The 17,039-nt window shown below is 30.2% G+C and overlaps 2 protein-coding genes and 1 long non-coding RNA gene across 3 annotated transcripts; 1 reads left to right on the forward strand and 2 right to left on the reverse strand.

Moving 5' to 3' along the window:
* The first annotated feature begins 5,138 nt into the window (after positions 1-5,138).
* On the forward strand, positions 5,139-11,949 carry LOC108327740 (syntaxin-71). The gene is made up of 9 exons (XM_017561433.2): positions 5,139-5,492; positions 5,610-5,735; positions 6,494-6,653; positions 6,764-6,849; positions 6,952-7,020; positions 7,121-7,165; positions 7,283-7,345; positions 7,432-7,508; positions 11,664-11,949. The coding sequence occupies exons 1-9, from the start codon at positions 5,337-5,339 to the stop codon at positions 11,677-11,679; spliced, it is 798 nt and encodes a 265-aa protein (XP_017416922.1). The 5' UTR covers positions 5,139-5,336; the 3' UTR covers positions 11,680-11,949.
* On the reverse strand, positions 8,076-10,567 carry LOC128195392 (uncharacterized). The gene is made up of 3 exons (XR_008246834.1): positions 10,229-10,567; positions 10,030-10,110; positions 8,076-8,424 (listed from the first exon to the last, which is right to left on the reverse strand). It is a non-coding gene; the product is annotated as an uncharacterized LOC128195392 (long non-coding RNA).
* A 1,862-nt stretch (positions 11,950-13,811) lies between the features above and the next one.
* On the reverse strand, positions 13,812-15,334 carry LOC108327739 (NAC domain-containing protein 2-like). The gene is made up of 3 exons (XM_017561432.2): positions 15,082-15,334; positions 14,664-14,950; positions 13,812-14,547 (listed from the first exon to the last, which is right to left on the reverse strand). Exons 1-3 carry the CDS (start codon positions 15,251-15,253, stop codon positions 14,056-14,058), a joined length of 951 nt encoding a protein of 316 aa, XP_017416921.1. The 5' UTR covers positions 15,254-15,334; the 3' UTR covers positions 13,812-14,055.
* Between the last annotated feature and the right edge of the window lie 1,705 nt (positions 15,335-17,039).

A 17,039-nucleotide genomic window follows, 5' to 3' on the forward strand; every position in this document is an offset into this window, starting at 1 on the left:
AAACAGTTGCAAATATGAAGACCCACTTGAAATTTACATATAAATAAAAGGACCATTCGAGAGTTTAAACCTACTTTAATATGAAAAATGTGTTATGAAGTCGAGCCTCTTAACTTAATTATTGCTGATATTTTCATTAAATGGTTATATAAACTTATTTATTTATTACTTTTTTTTAACAACAACAATTTTTGGTTTAAGTAGTAATGAATAAAATAATTATATATATATATATATATATATATATTTATTGGATTTTGATTAACTATCATAATAACTTTAAAAATATTATGACTTAATCCGATTATACATGCAATAATAGATCCACTTATTATAATAAATCTCTAAATATATTTTATAATAAATTTGAATTTTAAAATATGTCATAATAAATTAAATTTATTATAAAAATTTATAAAAATATGTCATAATAAATGATTTTTCAAAAATGTGTCATAATAAATTGAATTTATTTATAAAAGGTTTTTGAAAATGCGTCATAAGTTGAATTTACTTACCACAACGATTTCTCGAATACTTATAATAATAAGTCGTATTATAACATGATTTTGTAACGTCATTAGTGCATTTTGTTTTCCTATGTTTCATATAGAATAAATTAATGGAAAGATCTAAATTATTTTCTAGTCTTTCTGTAACACCACGAATTAGGCGTTACAATTTATGTTCCATAAAATACATATATAATTTTTTTTTTAATTTCAACACCAACAAAATATTACGTTCCTTATTACAACACAAGTCTTCTGAAAATAAAATTTCACACAGTTCATAAACTTCTGAAATTTAAAATTTCACACAGTTCGGAAATTCAAACATAGATTTATTTTAAAAATTCCCCATGTCTCCTTTTTCCCCACAGATCTCTCATCTTCTAAGCAAGTCCAGAACCATCTGCTAATTCATCTGAAATAGTTTCTGCTCCCGTATAATATCACACATTATACGATCATTGCATTCACATACACAAACACAAACAGTAGGATGAGCTAACCAAATCAAGAAATATACATTATCCACAATCTTACTAATATCACAAGTGTGGCAATCAGTCCAATACATGCATCTCGAACATACTTAAGAACAGACTATTACATTGATACTATATAATATTTCTCAAGTCAGAACCAACAATACATTTACTAGAGTCAATGCAACATATTATTAACCTGCCTACTTACCAAAGCAAAGCAGTCAACAATCCTTCTGTCTACTTACCAAAGTAGTATAACCATGTGATACTGACTACTTACCAAAGTAATCTAACGAGGTGATCTACTTACCAAAGTAGTACAACAAGGTGATATTGTCTACTTACCAAAGTAGCACAATAAGGTGATATCGTCTACTTACCAAAGTAGTACAATAAGATGATATTGTCTACTTACCAAAGTAGTACAATAAGATGATATTGTCTACTTACCAAAGTAGCACAATAAGGTAATATTATCTACTTACCAAAGTAGCACAACAAGGTAATATTCCACCTACTTACCAAAGTAGTACGGTTTATGCCAAATTAATCTCTCATTATCTCACCTACTTACCAAAGTAGCGTCCGACTTCAAACATCTTCCCTCCTGACTTACCAAAGTCGTAGGAAAATAAATAAATTTCGAATTTACAATTATGACAATAATTCTTATACTACCCATCAAATTTTACCATAAACTTATTTACAATTCATGATTTAACTCAAATAATTATTACCAACTCAGTAATATTCAATATAATTTTATATTCTACTATAGAATATATTATATTACTTATCTTCAAATTTTCAATTTACAACTACACATATAATTTAAGAATATAATTATTCAAGAATTTATCCAATACAAATAAATTTACTATTTCATGGAAAAATTACTCTTCACTCATATCAATAATTAAAATCTGAACCAATCAGACTAATAAAAAATATGTTTAAATCATATGGTAAAATTTTCAGTCCAATTTAACGGATAATGAGGCGGAAATCATAATTTATGTATAAATGATCCAAAAACATAAATTAAGCAGTATTGAGATCCCTGAGAAGATACGAAACTAATATCTATAAATCTGTATCTCCGATTTAAAATCTTAACGGTCAAAGTATGTAACTATCTTTTAGAAACAACATATTAAAATTTCAGGGTAATCTAACGGTTAACTAAGCAGATATGGAGGTTTTACCGAGGTAACTCAGAGACAAAAGTTTAAGTGGTTCTCGGTTAAACTCAGAATGCGGAATGAATTCCTCTAAACACAGACATCTAATTCCAAATCGGAACGGTGAAGATCACCTAATATGTCTTATGAGTTACATACTAAAGTTTGGGCTCAATCTAACGGTAAATGGAATATATATGAAATTTTTACCATTATAACTTAAGAACAGAATTACAGTGTTCATCAAATATTTCAAACTTTCGAAATTTCTTTCTCTAAGCATAGACCTTCAATTACAAATCCGATCGGTCAAAGTGTATTTATATGTCTTAGGGATCATATATCAAATTTTGAGGTTGATCTAACGGTCAAATAGGTCAAAATCTATATTTTTACCGAGACAACTTAGTAGCAGAACTACAAGGGTAACTAATTTACTCAAACTTGCAGGATTTGTTTCTCCCAGTACAGACTTCTATTTTCAAATCCGAACGGTCAAAGTTTAGTAATAGGTCTTAGGATTCACATATTAAAAGTTTAGCTAAATCCAACGGTGAAAACAATTAATAGAAAAATTTCACCACAGTAACTCGAAAATAAGAAATTATAATCATGAAAACCAAATTTTACACAAGTCAATAGATAACTACCATTACCAAAATTTTAACATATTCATACTCATATTCATGATCATAACAAGAAAGGATTAGCTCTCCTACCTCTTCTCCTTGCAAGAAATTCTTCACTCTTGATACTCCTAGACCACCACCTTTGCTTGTTTTCACTCTCAAGTTCAAAGAAAATTCTAACTTAAATCCCTCTTCTCTTCTCCTCCTCTCTTATGGCCTTAATAAGCTTATATCAAGAGAATGAAGCCTCTTGGAAGATGCTTGCAGTAATACAATGGAAAGAAAAAAAACAAACAAATGAAAGGGATGAGTCTCCCCTTTACCAAAACATGCACCCATGTTTTAGGGAAACAAAACATCAACTCCATGTTTCAATATTGTCTTCTTATTTTCCATATTAGTATAAATTTTTTTTTATTATAAATTTATAATTATGTCCCTCCTTTTAACCAAAGAATGCCAGCACAAATTGCATCAAATTCAAATAATTAATACAAGAAAAACCAAGCTAAACAAAATGGTAAAAAGAAAAAAATACAAACAATAGTCTTTATCTTACATATGCAAAATATGTTTGAAACTAATTACACTAACCAAAAAATTTATTTATTTATTATTATTATTTTTCACACTTTCTACATACTAATGCACACCATAATTAATTATTCAAAACCACAACATACATAAAATTACTTTTATTTTTCTATAGGTCTTACACTTTCCTAGTAGAAGCTTCTCTGATTAAAGCTCCACTGTAAAATTTTCTAGATATTTCTTTATTTTAAATTTTAATAACATGTAAGTTAATTATATTGGTAATCTGAACATATTAACAACCGACCTTATTCTATTGAAGCAAAACAAAAGAAAGACAATAAAAGCATCAAACAAGCTAGTTAGCTAACACATGAGAGTTTGAAGATAACTTTACTTTCGCACCTGTGTAACTTTTTCTATTTATTTTCTTTATTATTGCTTGGAACGTGAATCCTAAATCCCTAAGCTCGTGAGCTGAAGTTTTGTTTTGTTTTTGTTTCTTTTCTTTAGTTTGACTTGAAATATGTATATCCTTCCCAAGCTCCAATTTTAAGAAGTTTTCTTTCGTTTAGTTTTATATATTTTTTTGTTTTCTGCACTGACCACTATTGTCTTTAGAGTTTATTCAGAAGATATTTAAAGAGCGGTTCAATCACTGCAGTCTAGTTATATATTCTCTTATATTATAAATATGAATTTTCATCATTTTTCAAAATTAGAGAAATTTGACTTTTAAATTTTCTACTATACTTTTAAAACATGTTAATATTATATTATATTTTTAAGTTAAAGATGATTTTAGTTCTTCAATTTATATTTAAAATTGGAATTTATCTTTTTGGAAAAGCTCATATAAAAATATAAACAAAAAAATTAAAAAAAACTAAAAAAAAGTAATTTTTTAAAATTACATATGGGAGTCACATGGTAGTCACGTGACAGTCACCTGATATTTTAATACACATTTCGGATAATGTATTTCATCATTATTATAATATAATAATAAATTTTATATGAAATAAAATTTAATTTGGCATGTAAATACAAAAACTAAAATTATACTTCCAAAATTATTTGTTAACCCATAATTATCTTATTAGAAGATTGTTGTAATCAAAGCAATAAAAACATAAGAGAAAATATCTACAAAGTTAAAGCATTAAATATGATTAGCTTCGTATGGGAATTTTGTCTTAATTGAGTGAAATTGTATGCCTAAACAAAAATCCCTAACAATTTAGAGTATCTCTTGATCAATATACTTTTAACAAAAAGAAATAAAAAAAAATAACTTTAATTGTAATGTATAATTGCATGGAATTTAAACATAAAACATTAACAAAAATAAATTTCAAATAATTCCATTAAATTTGAAAAAAATATAGCTTTTACTTCAAAATCTAAATTTTAATTTTAATTTTATATTCTAAACATATATAAAGTAATTTTTTATATTGCAAACCACATCTAATTTTGTTTTCTCATTAAAAAAACGTTAGATCTTTTTATAAACAAAAGTGTCAGATTTCATTTCCCATGTAAGATTATTCTCGAGTTTATTTATAACTTTAACAAGGTTCTAAACATGAAAATTGTGATTCTTGGATGCTAATTTTCTTAGATTGGAAATCACCCCTTATTATTATTTTTATTAAAAGAAATAAAGTTAGCACTTTCTATTATTCATTTTCCATTTGAAATTATTATCTTGATTTTATTAAAAGATTCTTTTTTTTTTTTTGCATGAAAACATATTAAAAGTGTAAACATTTTCTTAGTACATCATTTCTTTACTTTGATCTTGACAATGGCCACTGTGTGAAACATGAAAAAAGTTGAGAAGTTAGTGTTTATGGATGTTACAGGCTGGAGGGCGTTGAGTTCAACAAAGGGATGAAGGTGTAACAGTGGAGTCTACAACACTCACTCATCAATATTCGGAAGAAAGAGGGAAGAAATTTTTTTTTTCCCAAGGAACAACACCAGAGTCAAGCCATGAGTGTCATCGACATTCTCACCAGAGTTGATTCCATCTGTAAAAAGTATGATAAATACGACGTCGAGAAACAAAAGGATTCCAATATCTCCGCTGACGATGCATTCGCAAAACTCTACGCCTCCGTTGATGCCGAAATCGAGACCTTACTTCAGGTCACTCTTTTCAAATTCATTACTAAATTCATGTGGGAATTTGTGCCCTAACTCATGACATTTTTTGAAATCTTTATGAGTCCAATGTGATAGTATGTAGAGTGAATTTTTTTTCAGAAAGCAGAAACCGCTTCCAAGGAGAAAAGTAAGGCGTCTACTGTAGCGATCAATGCCGAGATTCGTCGTACTAAGGCTAAGTTGTTGGAGGAGGTTCCCAAGTTGCAGAGATTGGCTATGAAAAAGGTTGGTTCTTCGCTTTCTCTGCTTCTTGGTATCATTTGAAAGGGTGTTTTTTGTTTTTGTTTGATTTGATTTCTGTTTTTTTTTTCTTTCCGGGATTCTGTTAACTTTCTGGACTTTGTCATTTGCATTTTTTTAGGAATTAGGTTGGAACCAGGAATTGCATTCAATGCATAAGATGTCTGTCCCAGTTCTGATTGATTAAATTAGTAAAGTATTGTAGTGGGCACTTTCATTTGAAGAGTAAATTGATGATTTATGCAGTAATCGAGATTTCTACATATGAAAAAGATACTTTGCCATCTATTTTTTTCAATTACAGACAGATAACAACCCACTTTTAATAATAAAATATTAAATTTAGATATTTAATTAAAATGTAAAATAAATTATTGAATTAAAAAATTAAAAACAGTTGTAGGATAATATCAGCTCTAAGCTAGCTAATCACATGTTATCTGAAATGATCATTTATTTAATCTACTTGAGGAGCTTTATATAAAATTTGGCAATCAGAAGACAGATTAAAGGGAAAAAAAAATTCCAATTTCTTTTCCACCTATCCATCCACGATGAGATAGGTTTCCTGCTGATTCTGTATGTATTTTTGACTATTTCCAGAAAATGTGGACTTATTTTATTTGGCATGTATGTTTCTCAATAGTTCGACTGTCCTTTTTTGACAAAAATGCAGACACGTGTTCAAAATTATTGATGATGTTATACATTTTTCCAACGCATGGTACAATGTATAATGGCAGGTAAAGGGGCTTTCATCGCAAGAATTTGCTGCCCGTAATGATTTGGTTCTTGCATTGCCAGATAGGATTCAAGCTATCCCAGATGGGACCCCTGCAGTACCCAAACAAACGGGAAGTTGGGCAGCTTCTGCCTCACGTCCTGGAATTAAATTTGATTCAGGTAATTGAAGTGATCCATGTCTCATAGTGATACAATCTTAGTGGTTTATAAATAGGAGACTTTGTAATTGATAGTCCTCCATTCAATTTTGTGTATCTTGTCAATTTCAGATGGACAATTTGATGATGAATACTTCCATCAAACCGAAGAATCAAGTCGATTTAGGCAGGAGTATGAAATGCGTAAACTGAAACAGGTAAGTAACTTGTTGCGTTGTGACCAGAGAGACTGAATTTTGCTAGTCAATGTTGTTCAAGAAATGGTTTCATTCAGATCTCGTTATATGAACCATTCTTAGGATCAAGGTTTGGATATGATAGCAGAAGGATTGGATACTTTGAAAAACATGGCACATGATATGAATGAGGTCAGTTTCCCTGTTGTGTTTGTCTTTATTCCATTGTGCATATATGCATGCCCATGTATTTTTTTAGCATTTAAGCTCATTATTTATGGGACAAGTGCAGGAACTGGATAGACAAGTACCACTGATGGATGAGATTGATGCTAAGGTGAGATTTGTCAATTTCTGCCTCTACCCACAAGCTCCAAATCATGGAAATCAAAGTTTTTGAAACTGGAATTAGGAAGTTGAAGTTAATAGGCCACTGATTTTTTTGTCTTTATAGGTGGACAAGGCATCTTCCGACCTTAAAAATACCAATGTTAGACTTCGAGACACAGTGAACCAGGTCTTTTTGACTGAAAATCTTATTCTTAAATTTTCATCAGTGATGAATTTTATGTTGAATCTTATATAGTTTTGGTTTTCATCCAGCTTCGGTCCAGTCGAAACTTCTGCATTGATATTGTTTTATTGATTATAATTTTGGGAATTGCTGCCTATTTGTACAAGTAAGGTCCTATCCCTTTTTTCACAGCTTGGAAAATTTTGCTAGTCCCTTCTCTTTTCTTGTGTGTATTTGAAGCTCAGTCCATATCTTGTGTACTGCCTTGTAAGTACCTGTTTACCTGAATACTGCAAATTTGATAATGTGGAAATTTTAGGTTCATACTTTAACCTTTTTGCCCTGTAAACTTAAACATCTGAAGTTAGAAATTGTTGCATGATTTCCTAATAAAAGCATTCTTTACCTGTTTTTTTAGAGGGGCGTTTGTGTCAAGTCTTCATTGTATGAAATTCATTCCCAAACATCATGATTGGAAATAAATTTTTGGCATTCGAAATATAATGTGTTTGGTTAATATAGAGATTCCTGGAAATACACATTCGTGAGAATATATTTTGCAGTTCTTAAATTGCTCTCTATTATAGAAAATATTCCTTTTTCAAAATTTAAATATTGTTTATTCTTTTGGAGGAATCAATCTTGTTAATATGCAGTACTTTTCGTTCTTTTATATATATTTATTGCTTGGTAACATCAAAATACAAAATAAAAAACAATACAACTATTTTGGTTACTTTGTATTATTATTACTGCATGCCGAAGAGAAATAATTACTGTAGGAGTTATGACACAAAATAACAATGTCGACAATTATTCTATAAATGTGACATCCCAATTATATAGAGAGCATATATAATAAAGACGTCCACATGCATAATATAGGAAAGCAGTTGAGAGTAAATAGGATTACAGTCATCCTCTAAGTAACTTCAGAATATAAGCCAAAGAGATCTAAAATATAAGCTGAAATGGGAATTAGTATTTCAGAATAGCCAATCAAACTAATAACGTTCTGGTAGACTAGGCAGCAGCATCGTCCTCGGCTTCCAAAGCTGTCTCTAAAGGAACCTCCTCGCCATCTACTCCCATCCAAATGGATGATCATCGCAAAAGGAAAACATACACAAGCAATACAAACAAGCAAGGGTGAGCTAGATATAAAAATCATGTTATTCAATCACATACGACATGCAAAAGTCACTCAAACATAGTACATTGACATCACAATGACCCATTGCTTTATAGACTGACTCGTCCGGACCGGAATGATTGCCGAGCTATGGCGGGTTATGCACTCGTGGTGGCCTCTACTGCTTTGCAAAGCCGTTGCCAATGGGTTCCACCCTACCACACTCACGAGGTTAATTCGTTCCGCGCCCTAGAGCATACTGGAAGCCTCCAAGACTAGGACCTCCTGCTACTCCTCACCACATGGATCAATCCTCTCTACTTGAGAATAAAAGACCATTGGAGCGTCAGGAAAACCCCCAAGACTGAGCTACCATGCAATCATTCTACACTAAGGATCTCACCAAGAGATCCTACACAGATGGAACTTGATTTACAACTTGGATCATACTTTCATCACTTTGTAATCATATACTTTCTGCCACAATCAACATATACACAATCTCAACAATATACATTACTCACCACTCACAAATTATAAAAATAACATCTCCACAATTGAATCTAAGTTAATCAATACCAAGAACCAAACAGCTCCAACTAACCCATAGCAGCTCATAAAATGCATCAATTTATACATACCTACAAGTAATATAATTATCGATTAACACTCACGTTTCAATATAAGAAACAACTATCCTTACTTTATTATTATTATTATATATATATATATATATATTTACATTATATTATTATACATATATATAATACGTAACATTATAAATATATATTTTTATATTATATTAAACTAATATATTATTAAATATATATATATATATATATATATTTATTTATTTATTTATATATGGATCCTTACTTTAAATTCCAAACACACAATGACTGATTTCCTAAAATTATAATTGACTAGAAATTAACACATGATAACTTTATGCATCTACAATCAACTTGTTTTATTTTATTTTCATCCTAGTAGAGATCTTTCTTTACCCCAATTGGTCATCGGAGAGGACCCAGATGTCTGAACGCATCAAACTCACCTTCGACGCCAACACATATGACTAGTCACAACTGACTGGACCAGGCCAGGGCTGCTCTATGATCAGGGATGTGCCAACTCAGGTTTTTAAGGTTCTTCTATCCTACCAACAAAGAAAGGCTCTCAACAATTAACAATTAATTTATTTAAATTATCTACCCTGTTCTCTTATGCTCTAAATCTGAAATGCCTAATTTTAATATTTTCACTTCCTCTCACAGCAACCTCAAACAGTACCTGTACATCTATTTAATACCCATATACATGCTATTACAGAACCCTTACTCCAGACCTTCCAACAAGATCAATTTCAGCCAACAAACTCATTCAAAACAGATTAAATTCATCACATCACAACATGCACAATTTCACAGTTTCAGTTATAACACCCAATACCATAAAAGTCATAAAACAGTTTCACAAGAGCACACCAGTTCAACATTCATATGCATATATTTTTATAAAATAAATTCATACAAAAATAATTAGCTCCCCTTACCTTGAAGTTGAGCACTATAGTCAACTAGAGTGCCCTAACCGTGCCTTCACAGAGAAAACTCAAATAGTGCCCTACAACCACCTAAATGGTGATGGAAACAGCTCTTAGAGCTAGAATAGACAGAGAATCAAAAGGAGCACCATGCAACCAGTAAAGTTGCATGCCCTAAGTTCAAGAAAAAGTGGAGAAACTGACTTACCCGTCCAAATAGAAATCTAATCGGATAGAAGGGAAGCTCTCAACTCCGTGAGCGAAAGAACACCACCTATTTGAAATTTCAACAGTTCAAATGAGTGCAAGGGTAAAGAGAAGGCAGAGCAAGAAGGAGAAAATGGAGATGAGTTTAGAGAGAGAAAAGGGAACTGGAAAATGAACTCAGAGCTGGAAAAATGAGGCATCTTCTGAGGTCCTAGTACCCTTAGCTTCTTGGGCCAGGCTGCAGGGCCCAGTAGCCTTACATTTTCAGGCTCTTACAGTAAACATATTCAAATTATTGTTACATAGCAAGATTTTGGCATAAAAGAATGTAAAGTGAAGCTACCCTAGATGAATCATAACCAACATTTGAATACATGCCTACCATACGGGACCTGGAGTGTATATTGAGAAATTTATGTGGGAAATACGTGGGTATTACATATTTTAGAACTTTTTGAATAAAAGTTTTCTTCCCATTACTACGCATGGAAATGCATCTTTCCAGACATACGTGCGGGAATGAAAATCCATTAGAACTCATACCAGAAAATAAATATTTTTTAAACTCCTATCAAACCAAGGAATCTTTATTCCCTTACCTGTACTCATGGCAATGCAGCCTTTACTATATACATTATTCCCAGCGGCCCCTTTACTTTTTTTCTGATATTCAATTTTCACTTATCCCTTTTCTTTGTAATTGATCATACCATGATATCCCTTATCTTTATCACAATAAAAAATTGTTTCCACAACTCTATTAGAATTCTTTGCTTTAATTGGGAGGAATTGTTGGTCTGCATTAAGTTTGATTAGGCATTCCTTTAAAAACAGAGGAATATATATGTTTATCATCTAAGGCTTCATTACATCCGAGGGGAGAAGCCCGAAGTTCCACACAAGTGCATCGATTATAAAGTTATTTTGATGAATGTTTCTCTAGATTATTCGCTGGTGTTCTAGTTAAATAATAAATGGTGTATCAAATACTTGTGTATTTATTTCATTTTCACTACCGGCTTCCTGCATAAGGACTTGTATAGTAAAACTAGAACCATAATTTGAAATGGTTATTTGCCAACTTCCTCTCAAAGGAATTTCTGAATTCTGTGAAGTTTTTAATGATACCGGCAGATAAAAAAGCTTAGCTTAGCTATATATACAAGGATCTTGTTGATGTTATGATAGGAAGTATAAATCTCTTTGATTTGTTAGTCTTGGGGCGATGATGTCTCGTGTCCTGATACTACACACACACACATATATATATATATGAAATCCTCAAATTTTTGGATGGTTGTTTCTTGTTTCTTTCCTGATAGGATAGGTGAGATCTTTAATATCATATTGTGTGTTTGATATGGCTTTTACTAGTGTTGTGTGTTTCCTTATTCTTCTTGAGATACCTTCCCTGACCTGCCGTGCTCTTATTGCAGTGTGCTAAAGAAATGATACGGCATAGAGGACAGATCATTGGATCAATTTGTATGGCATATCTGTATCTCTTGTATTTTCTTGGTTGTATCGTGGTGTGACTCATGTCTAATTTTTTTTAAAAACAATATTTTGCACTTGTTCCTGTTACTTACGAGATGCACTTGTCCTTTATACAGACTCAAGATGCCACTAAATTATGTCACACTGCGAATTTGTATTCGTATTGACACTTGTGTATATCAAATTAAGATGGATTATCTATAACAAAAATAAAATAAAATTTAATGCCAGTTTTTATTTTACAAATATAATACCTTTAAAAGTTTAAAGTGCAACATTAGACAGAGACTGAAGAAGGTGTTGTTGCCATGTTTTCTTTACTCCCAAGTCTTCATCAGGTGGCCGGCAAATGATTCCTAACTCGTTCTCTTAAGATTGATATCCATCCAGAAAGTTTGCACAATTCAGACAAAGTAGCAATATGCCAAATTACTATTTTTGTTTTCATGTAATATTATTATTTTAATTTTTTTTTCTCAATTATAACTAAGGAGTAATGCTAAAGTTCACAGATAAGAGTATTTTTTAAAATAATAAATTTGATTTAGGAAATTGAAATTAGTTTATTTATATTTTCATTTCACTCCAATTTTTTAGTATATTTAGGGTCAGTTGCATAATATTTAAACCTTTATATTCAATATTTTTATTTTTTTAAAGACTTTATGGTTTTTAAAATTGTTATCAAATTATAATATATAAATAAATATAAATTTTATTTTATAAATAATTTTTGTAAAACTAAATTAAATTTAAATTTATTTTTCAAGATAAAAATGGTATAATATCTATCTTACTCATGTTAAACTTAAATTTCATCTCTTAATATATTTGGTTTTATATCTTTTTACTTTTAGGTGTCTTTTTATATGTCTAAGGATATTCCGAATGAAACAACCGTAAGTGGTGGACATCCAAATAGCATAGTTATTTGTGATAGAAAATTTACCGCTACATAAAAAAAAAAAAAAACTTTCTTAGGATTTGTTCATGACTATATCCAAGCAATTCTATATATTATATGATTGGGACTTAAATTCTTTTTTGTGACTATTGATTTGGTTCATAGAATTTATACTTTTTGGATTTTATATTTATGCGGACATTTTAACCATTGATTTACATATTCATAAACATCTGAGAGAAAGAATTGATAATTGAAAAGAAAAACAGAAACCTTAGATTTAAATTAGGAGAATATATTTTCAAAACTCTAGTTTCCTTGTAGAGGAATTTCCACTATGCAAACACTATAAATTTCTTTATAATTATTGATAAAATTTTATTGACAAAAATAAATTTGTAAACAAAATTTAAGACTCATAACTGACGGATATTTTATTTATTATTCTTATCGATATGTTTGTAGATAAAATTCGTCTACAAAATTAATTGATAATTATATTTTTTAAAGTCTATCAATAATTTATAATTTTATTATTAACAAGTTTTTTTTCAATAAATTTATCCAATAAAAATGTATCAATTTTTTTACTAAATTTGATGAAATATTTTTATAATTAAGTATAGATGGACGAAGAGAAAAAGAGAGAAAGAGAAAAAAGAGGAGAAGAAAGATAAAGAAGAAGAGGAAAAGATAAAGAGAAAAAAGAGAAAAAAGGAGAAAGAAGAATACGAGGAGAAACAAGAACTTCTGGTGATGATGGAGGCTTGCACACGAAGACCGTTAACGGTAGACACCATGACAATAGCGGTGGCAAGGGAGAAAGAAGAAGAAAAATAGAAGAAGCAGAGACAACGATAATGAATGAAGAGGAGAAAAAGAAAAAGAAAATATCAATGAATGATAATGTTAGCAATGAATTTTGTAGTGTAAGTAAAATGTCCATAAATTTAAATAGTTGACACATTTTTATTATTATCAACAGATTTTATCAGTAAATAATTAATGATTTTTTTAATTATGAAATAACATTATATCATTCATGAAATAATTAAGCATAAGCAATAAATACTTCAATTTTCCCTATTCTAATTTCAAAGAAAATTAATATTTTGACACATAATTTTTCACATTAATTTGATACTATTTTTTTTATTTTTTATTTAAAAAAAACTATAAAAATTTACTTTTTTAAGATCGTTTATCCTTATCAGATGTGTCAATCAATTTTGAAACACACAATCACCAACTCAATTGCACAACGACTTTCCAGCTCTCTACATTTATGCTTACTGAAAGCAATAATCACAATGCATGAACAAAACCCAACTGCATTTTTTCTTATTTACAAATAGAATTCGCTGTCCTTTCTCACGTATGCAGAGCAACGAGCATGATCTAAAGAATTCATGCATATATCGTAAAGGCTAGATATTAAGCTCTTGGGGTAGTATGATGGAAGTCCAGTGGTCAAAGTTATTGGAATTGCAGTCTTTGTTCAGATCATGCTCATTCCCAACATCATGTTCTTCGCTTAGTTTTTTATCGAGGGAAGCATACAACTCCAACTCCTTCTCTTTAGTGTTTTTCCTCTTCAGTGGATTAAACAAACCCTCAGCTGCCATAAACTCTGCTCCACTTATTACATTCGTGTTCTTATCATGCAATGAAGCATATGCTTTTCCATCATCATTACAACCACAGCCTGAGCCTGAGACTAGGCCAATAGAATCAGACACAGAAGCCAGAATATAAGGCAACAATGGATATTCATCATGCACAGAATTTTTGGCTGCTTCAGGATTTGAGTTCTCATTCATCTCTTCAAACTGGCTTGTTGCTTCATAAATAGTCTCTTCCCAATTACTTCTTGTGTTGCTTGCTTTCTGTCGGACCCGACACAGCACCCACTCATCCAGCTGAAGCACATGACAAAAAACAAATCAAAACTTCATATACTATATCACTTTAGCCATAAAAAACTGTTTTTTTTTACATATATAGGAAAATTGAAATCATGGTATTGTTGACCTACTCTCATGGACCTTCTTTGCTGTGAAATGGAATTCATGGAATTGTGCAACCTGTACTCGTGCATGATCCAATCAGTTTTAGATCCTTTTGGTGCTCGACCCTTGTAGAACACAAGGGCCTTCTTCACTCCAATATTCTTCATCCCACATGAAGTAAAAATGGGTCTGTCAGTGCCAGTAGCCTTCCAATAACCAGAAGCAGCTGCTCTATTAGGCCTCACTCCATTCGGATACTTCCTGTCTCTGGGAGTAAAGAAATACCATTCATCCTCCCCAAACAAAGCCTTACCTGTTCAAAATTCAAAACCTTAATCAGTATTACAACTACTACTTTAACAGATGCTTTATCTCACTGGATGAATAATACTTTCGAGAAAACAATGAAACAAAAACTAAATCAGTGCAATTTCTAACACAGACTTTGGAGCTCCCATGGATTATACTTGTAAAGATCTATTTCTGCTATGAATGAGCCAGGAAGGGGTGATGATGTCACTTTGTTTCTCAGATAATGAACAATCAGCTCTTCATCAGAAGGGTGGAATCTAAACCCTGGAGGAAGTCGGATTTCTGAATTACCATCTTTGTCCATGAATACGAAGATATAACGCCTCTGGAGGAACAAACTAGAAAATGCATCAATCAGTTACCGATATTTTCGATCAAAAAGGCTGTAAACTTGAAACTACTGTGCATGGTGTTTATATATATATATATATATATATATATATATATATATATATATATATATATATATATATATATATATATATATATATATATATATTTATATATATATATATATATATATATATATATATATATATATATATTTATATATATATATATATATATATATATATATATATATATATGTATGTATATTGCTTGGTCATGCAGAGAGGGACAATTATTTTATATATAATACTAAATAGGTGTGTGGAAAGAGACTTTGAAAGCAACGCGTTTGTCCCATGTTGAATGACCAACATTCTTCAAAGGGTATCTATAATTTCATCAGCAAAGTTGCTTAGCAATTTAGCCAAAAGATTGAGTTCTGGGTGGCAACAAAATCAGGTTGTCATAGATAAAGCTTGGTTTGAGGCTTCAAAGGCAAAGTTTGTCAACTTTCAGCTTTAAATTATCGATATTTCTAAATCAATTTGCTAATATGGCTCAAGTTTCAGACAATATAATTGTATTTCAACATTAAAATAGGTGTGCTAGTGGCCCAGAAACTTCAGATGATTGCATATTCATAGGAATGTCCGGCTAAAGTCACATCCCATGGGATGGCGCAGGGTCTATATCTTCTTAGCAAGAGATAGCGTGGCTAACTAGCCCATAGTTAGTTCAAATTTTTTTCAGCTACTTTTTATTACAAGTTAGCACAAAAATTAAGAAAAGATAGCTTTATTAAAAAAATTGGATAATATTTTGACACAACACATATTTTTTTTTCACTAATTTACTTTTAATTTATTATTGTATTGATGTATTCTAAATCTAATAAAAAAACAATATGTGTTATATTAAAATGTTGTTTAAAAATATGTGTTAATATATCATTGTATAAAAAATTCAAGAGTAAAAACAGTATCTACTTAAGAAATTATAGAAAAAACCAGGAGCCGTTCTAATGCATGATTATTTAAATGAGCTATATATTTATAAGTTTAAGAAACCTACACAAAGCAGTACTCAAAAGTTAAAATTACTAAAATGACTTTTTAATCTGTATTAAATTTTGAGCGAAAAATGGTCTTTTTATCTTAGAAATACCGTATTTAGAATATATAATCATCATTTCTTTTTAATTGAATATTATAACTATGTTAGAATTCTATAAATATAATAAATAATGATATTAACATTAATTAGATTAATTCTATATTATTAACCTAAAAATAAGAAAATTAAATATTTTGTGAGCACATGTCTTCTATATTAGAAGGAAAAATCCAGCGCTAACTTTTATATTATCATCACTCTCTTTGTCCTTTACATGTCTTATTCATAAGCGTGAAAAAAAGTAAAAATAGTTTTAAAAATAGTTTCATTTTAATGTTTCTATCATTTATATTTGAGACCTCTCATTGCACACCATGCACCTATTTTGTTCTACTTTTTTGTCGTCACCACCCATTATTAACATCACAACTCACCTATCCTCATCGTTCGGTCTCACCCCTTGAACCTGAAATTCTCATTATTTTTTAAAAAGTATAAGTTATACGTGTAATCCTTCTCCTTATTATACTTCTTTTTAAGTTATTATCATATTTTTTCTCAGTTATCTATTAAAAAATTTGATAATTACATGCAAAAAAAATTGTCAATTATAGAAAAAATCCATTAATTATTTAATTTTATTAATA

Source organism: Vigna angularis, chromosome 2 (assembly GCF_016808095.1).
Source record: "Vigna angularis cultivar LongXiaoDou No.4 chromosome 2, ASM1680809v1, whole genome shotgun sequence".
Classification (NCBI taxonomy): Eukaryota; Viridiplantae; Streptophyta; class Magnoliopsida; order Fabales; family Fabaceae; genus Vigna; species Vigna angularis.

Bases quoted from the DNA above. Each gene is read 5' to 3' on its own strand.
- LOC108327740 (XM_017561433.2), top strand. From the start codon at position 5,337: ATGAGTGTCATCGACATTCTCACCAGAGTTGATTCCATCTGTAAAAAG. The intron at 6,654-6,763 runs GTAATTGAAGTG...TGTCAATTTCAG, and splicing joins TGGAATTAAATTTGATTCAG to ATGGACAATTTGATGATGAA. The intron at 6,850-6,951 runs GTAAGTAACTTG...AACCATTCTTAG, and splicing joins AAATGCGTAAACTGAAACAG to GATCAAGGTTTGGATATGAT.
- LOC108327739 (XM_017561432.2), bottom strand. From the start codon at position 15,253: ATGGACAAAGATGGTAATTCAGAAATCCGACTTCCTCCAGGGTTTAGA. The intron at 14,951-15,081 runs GTCTGTGTTAGA...AATTTTGAACAG, and splicing joins TAATCCATGGGAGCTCCAAA to GTAAGGCTTTGTTTGGGGAG. The intron at 14,548-14,663 runs GTAGGTCAACAA...CATGTGCTTCAG, and splicing joins AGCAAAGAAGGTCCATGAGA to CTGGATGAGTGGGTGCTGTG.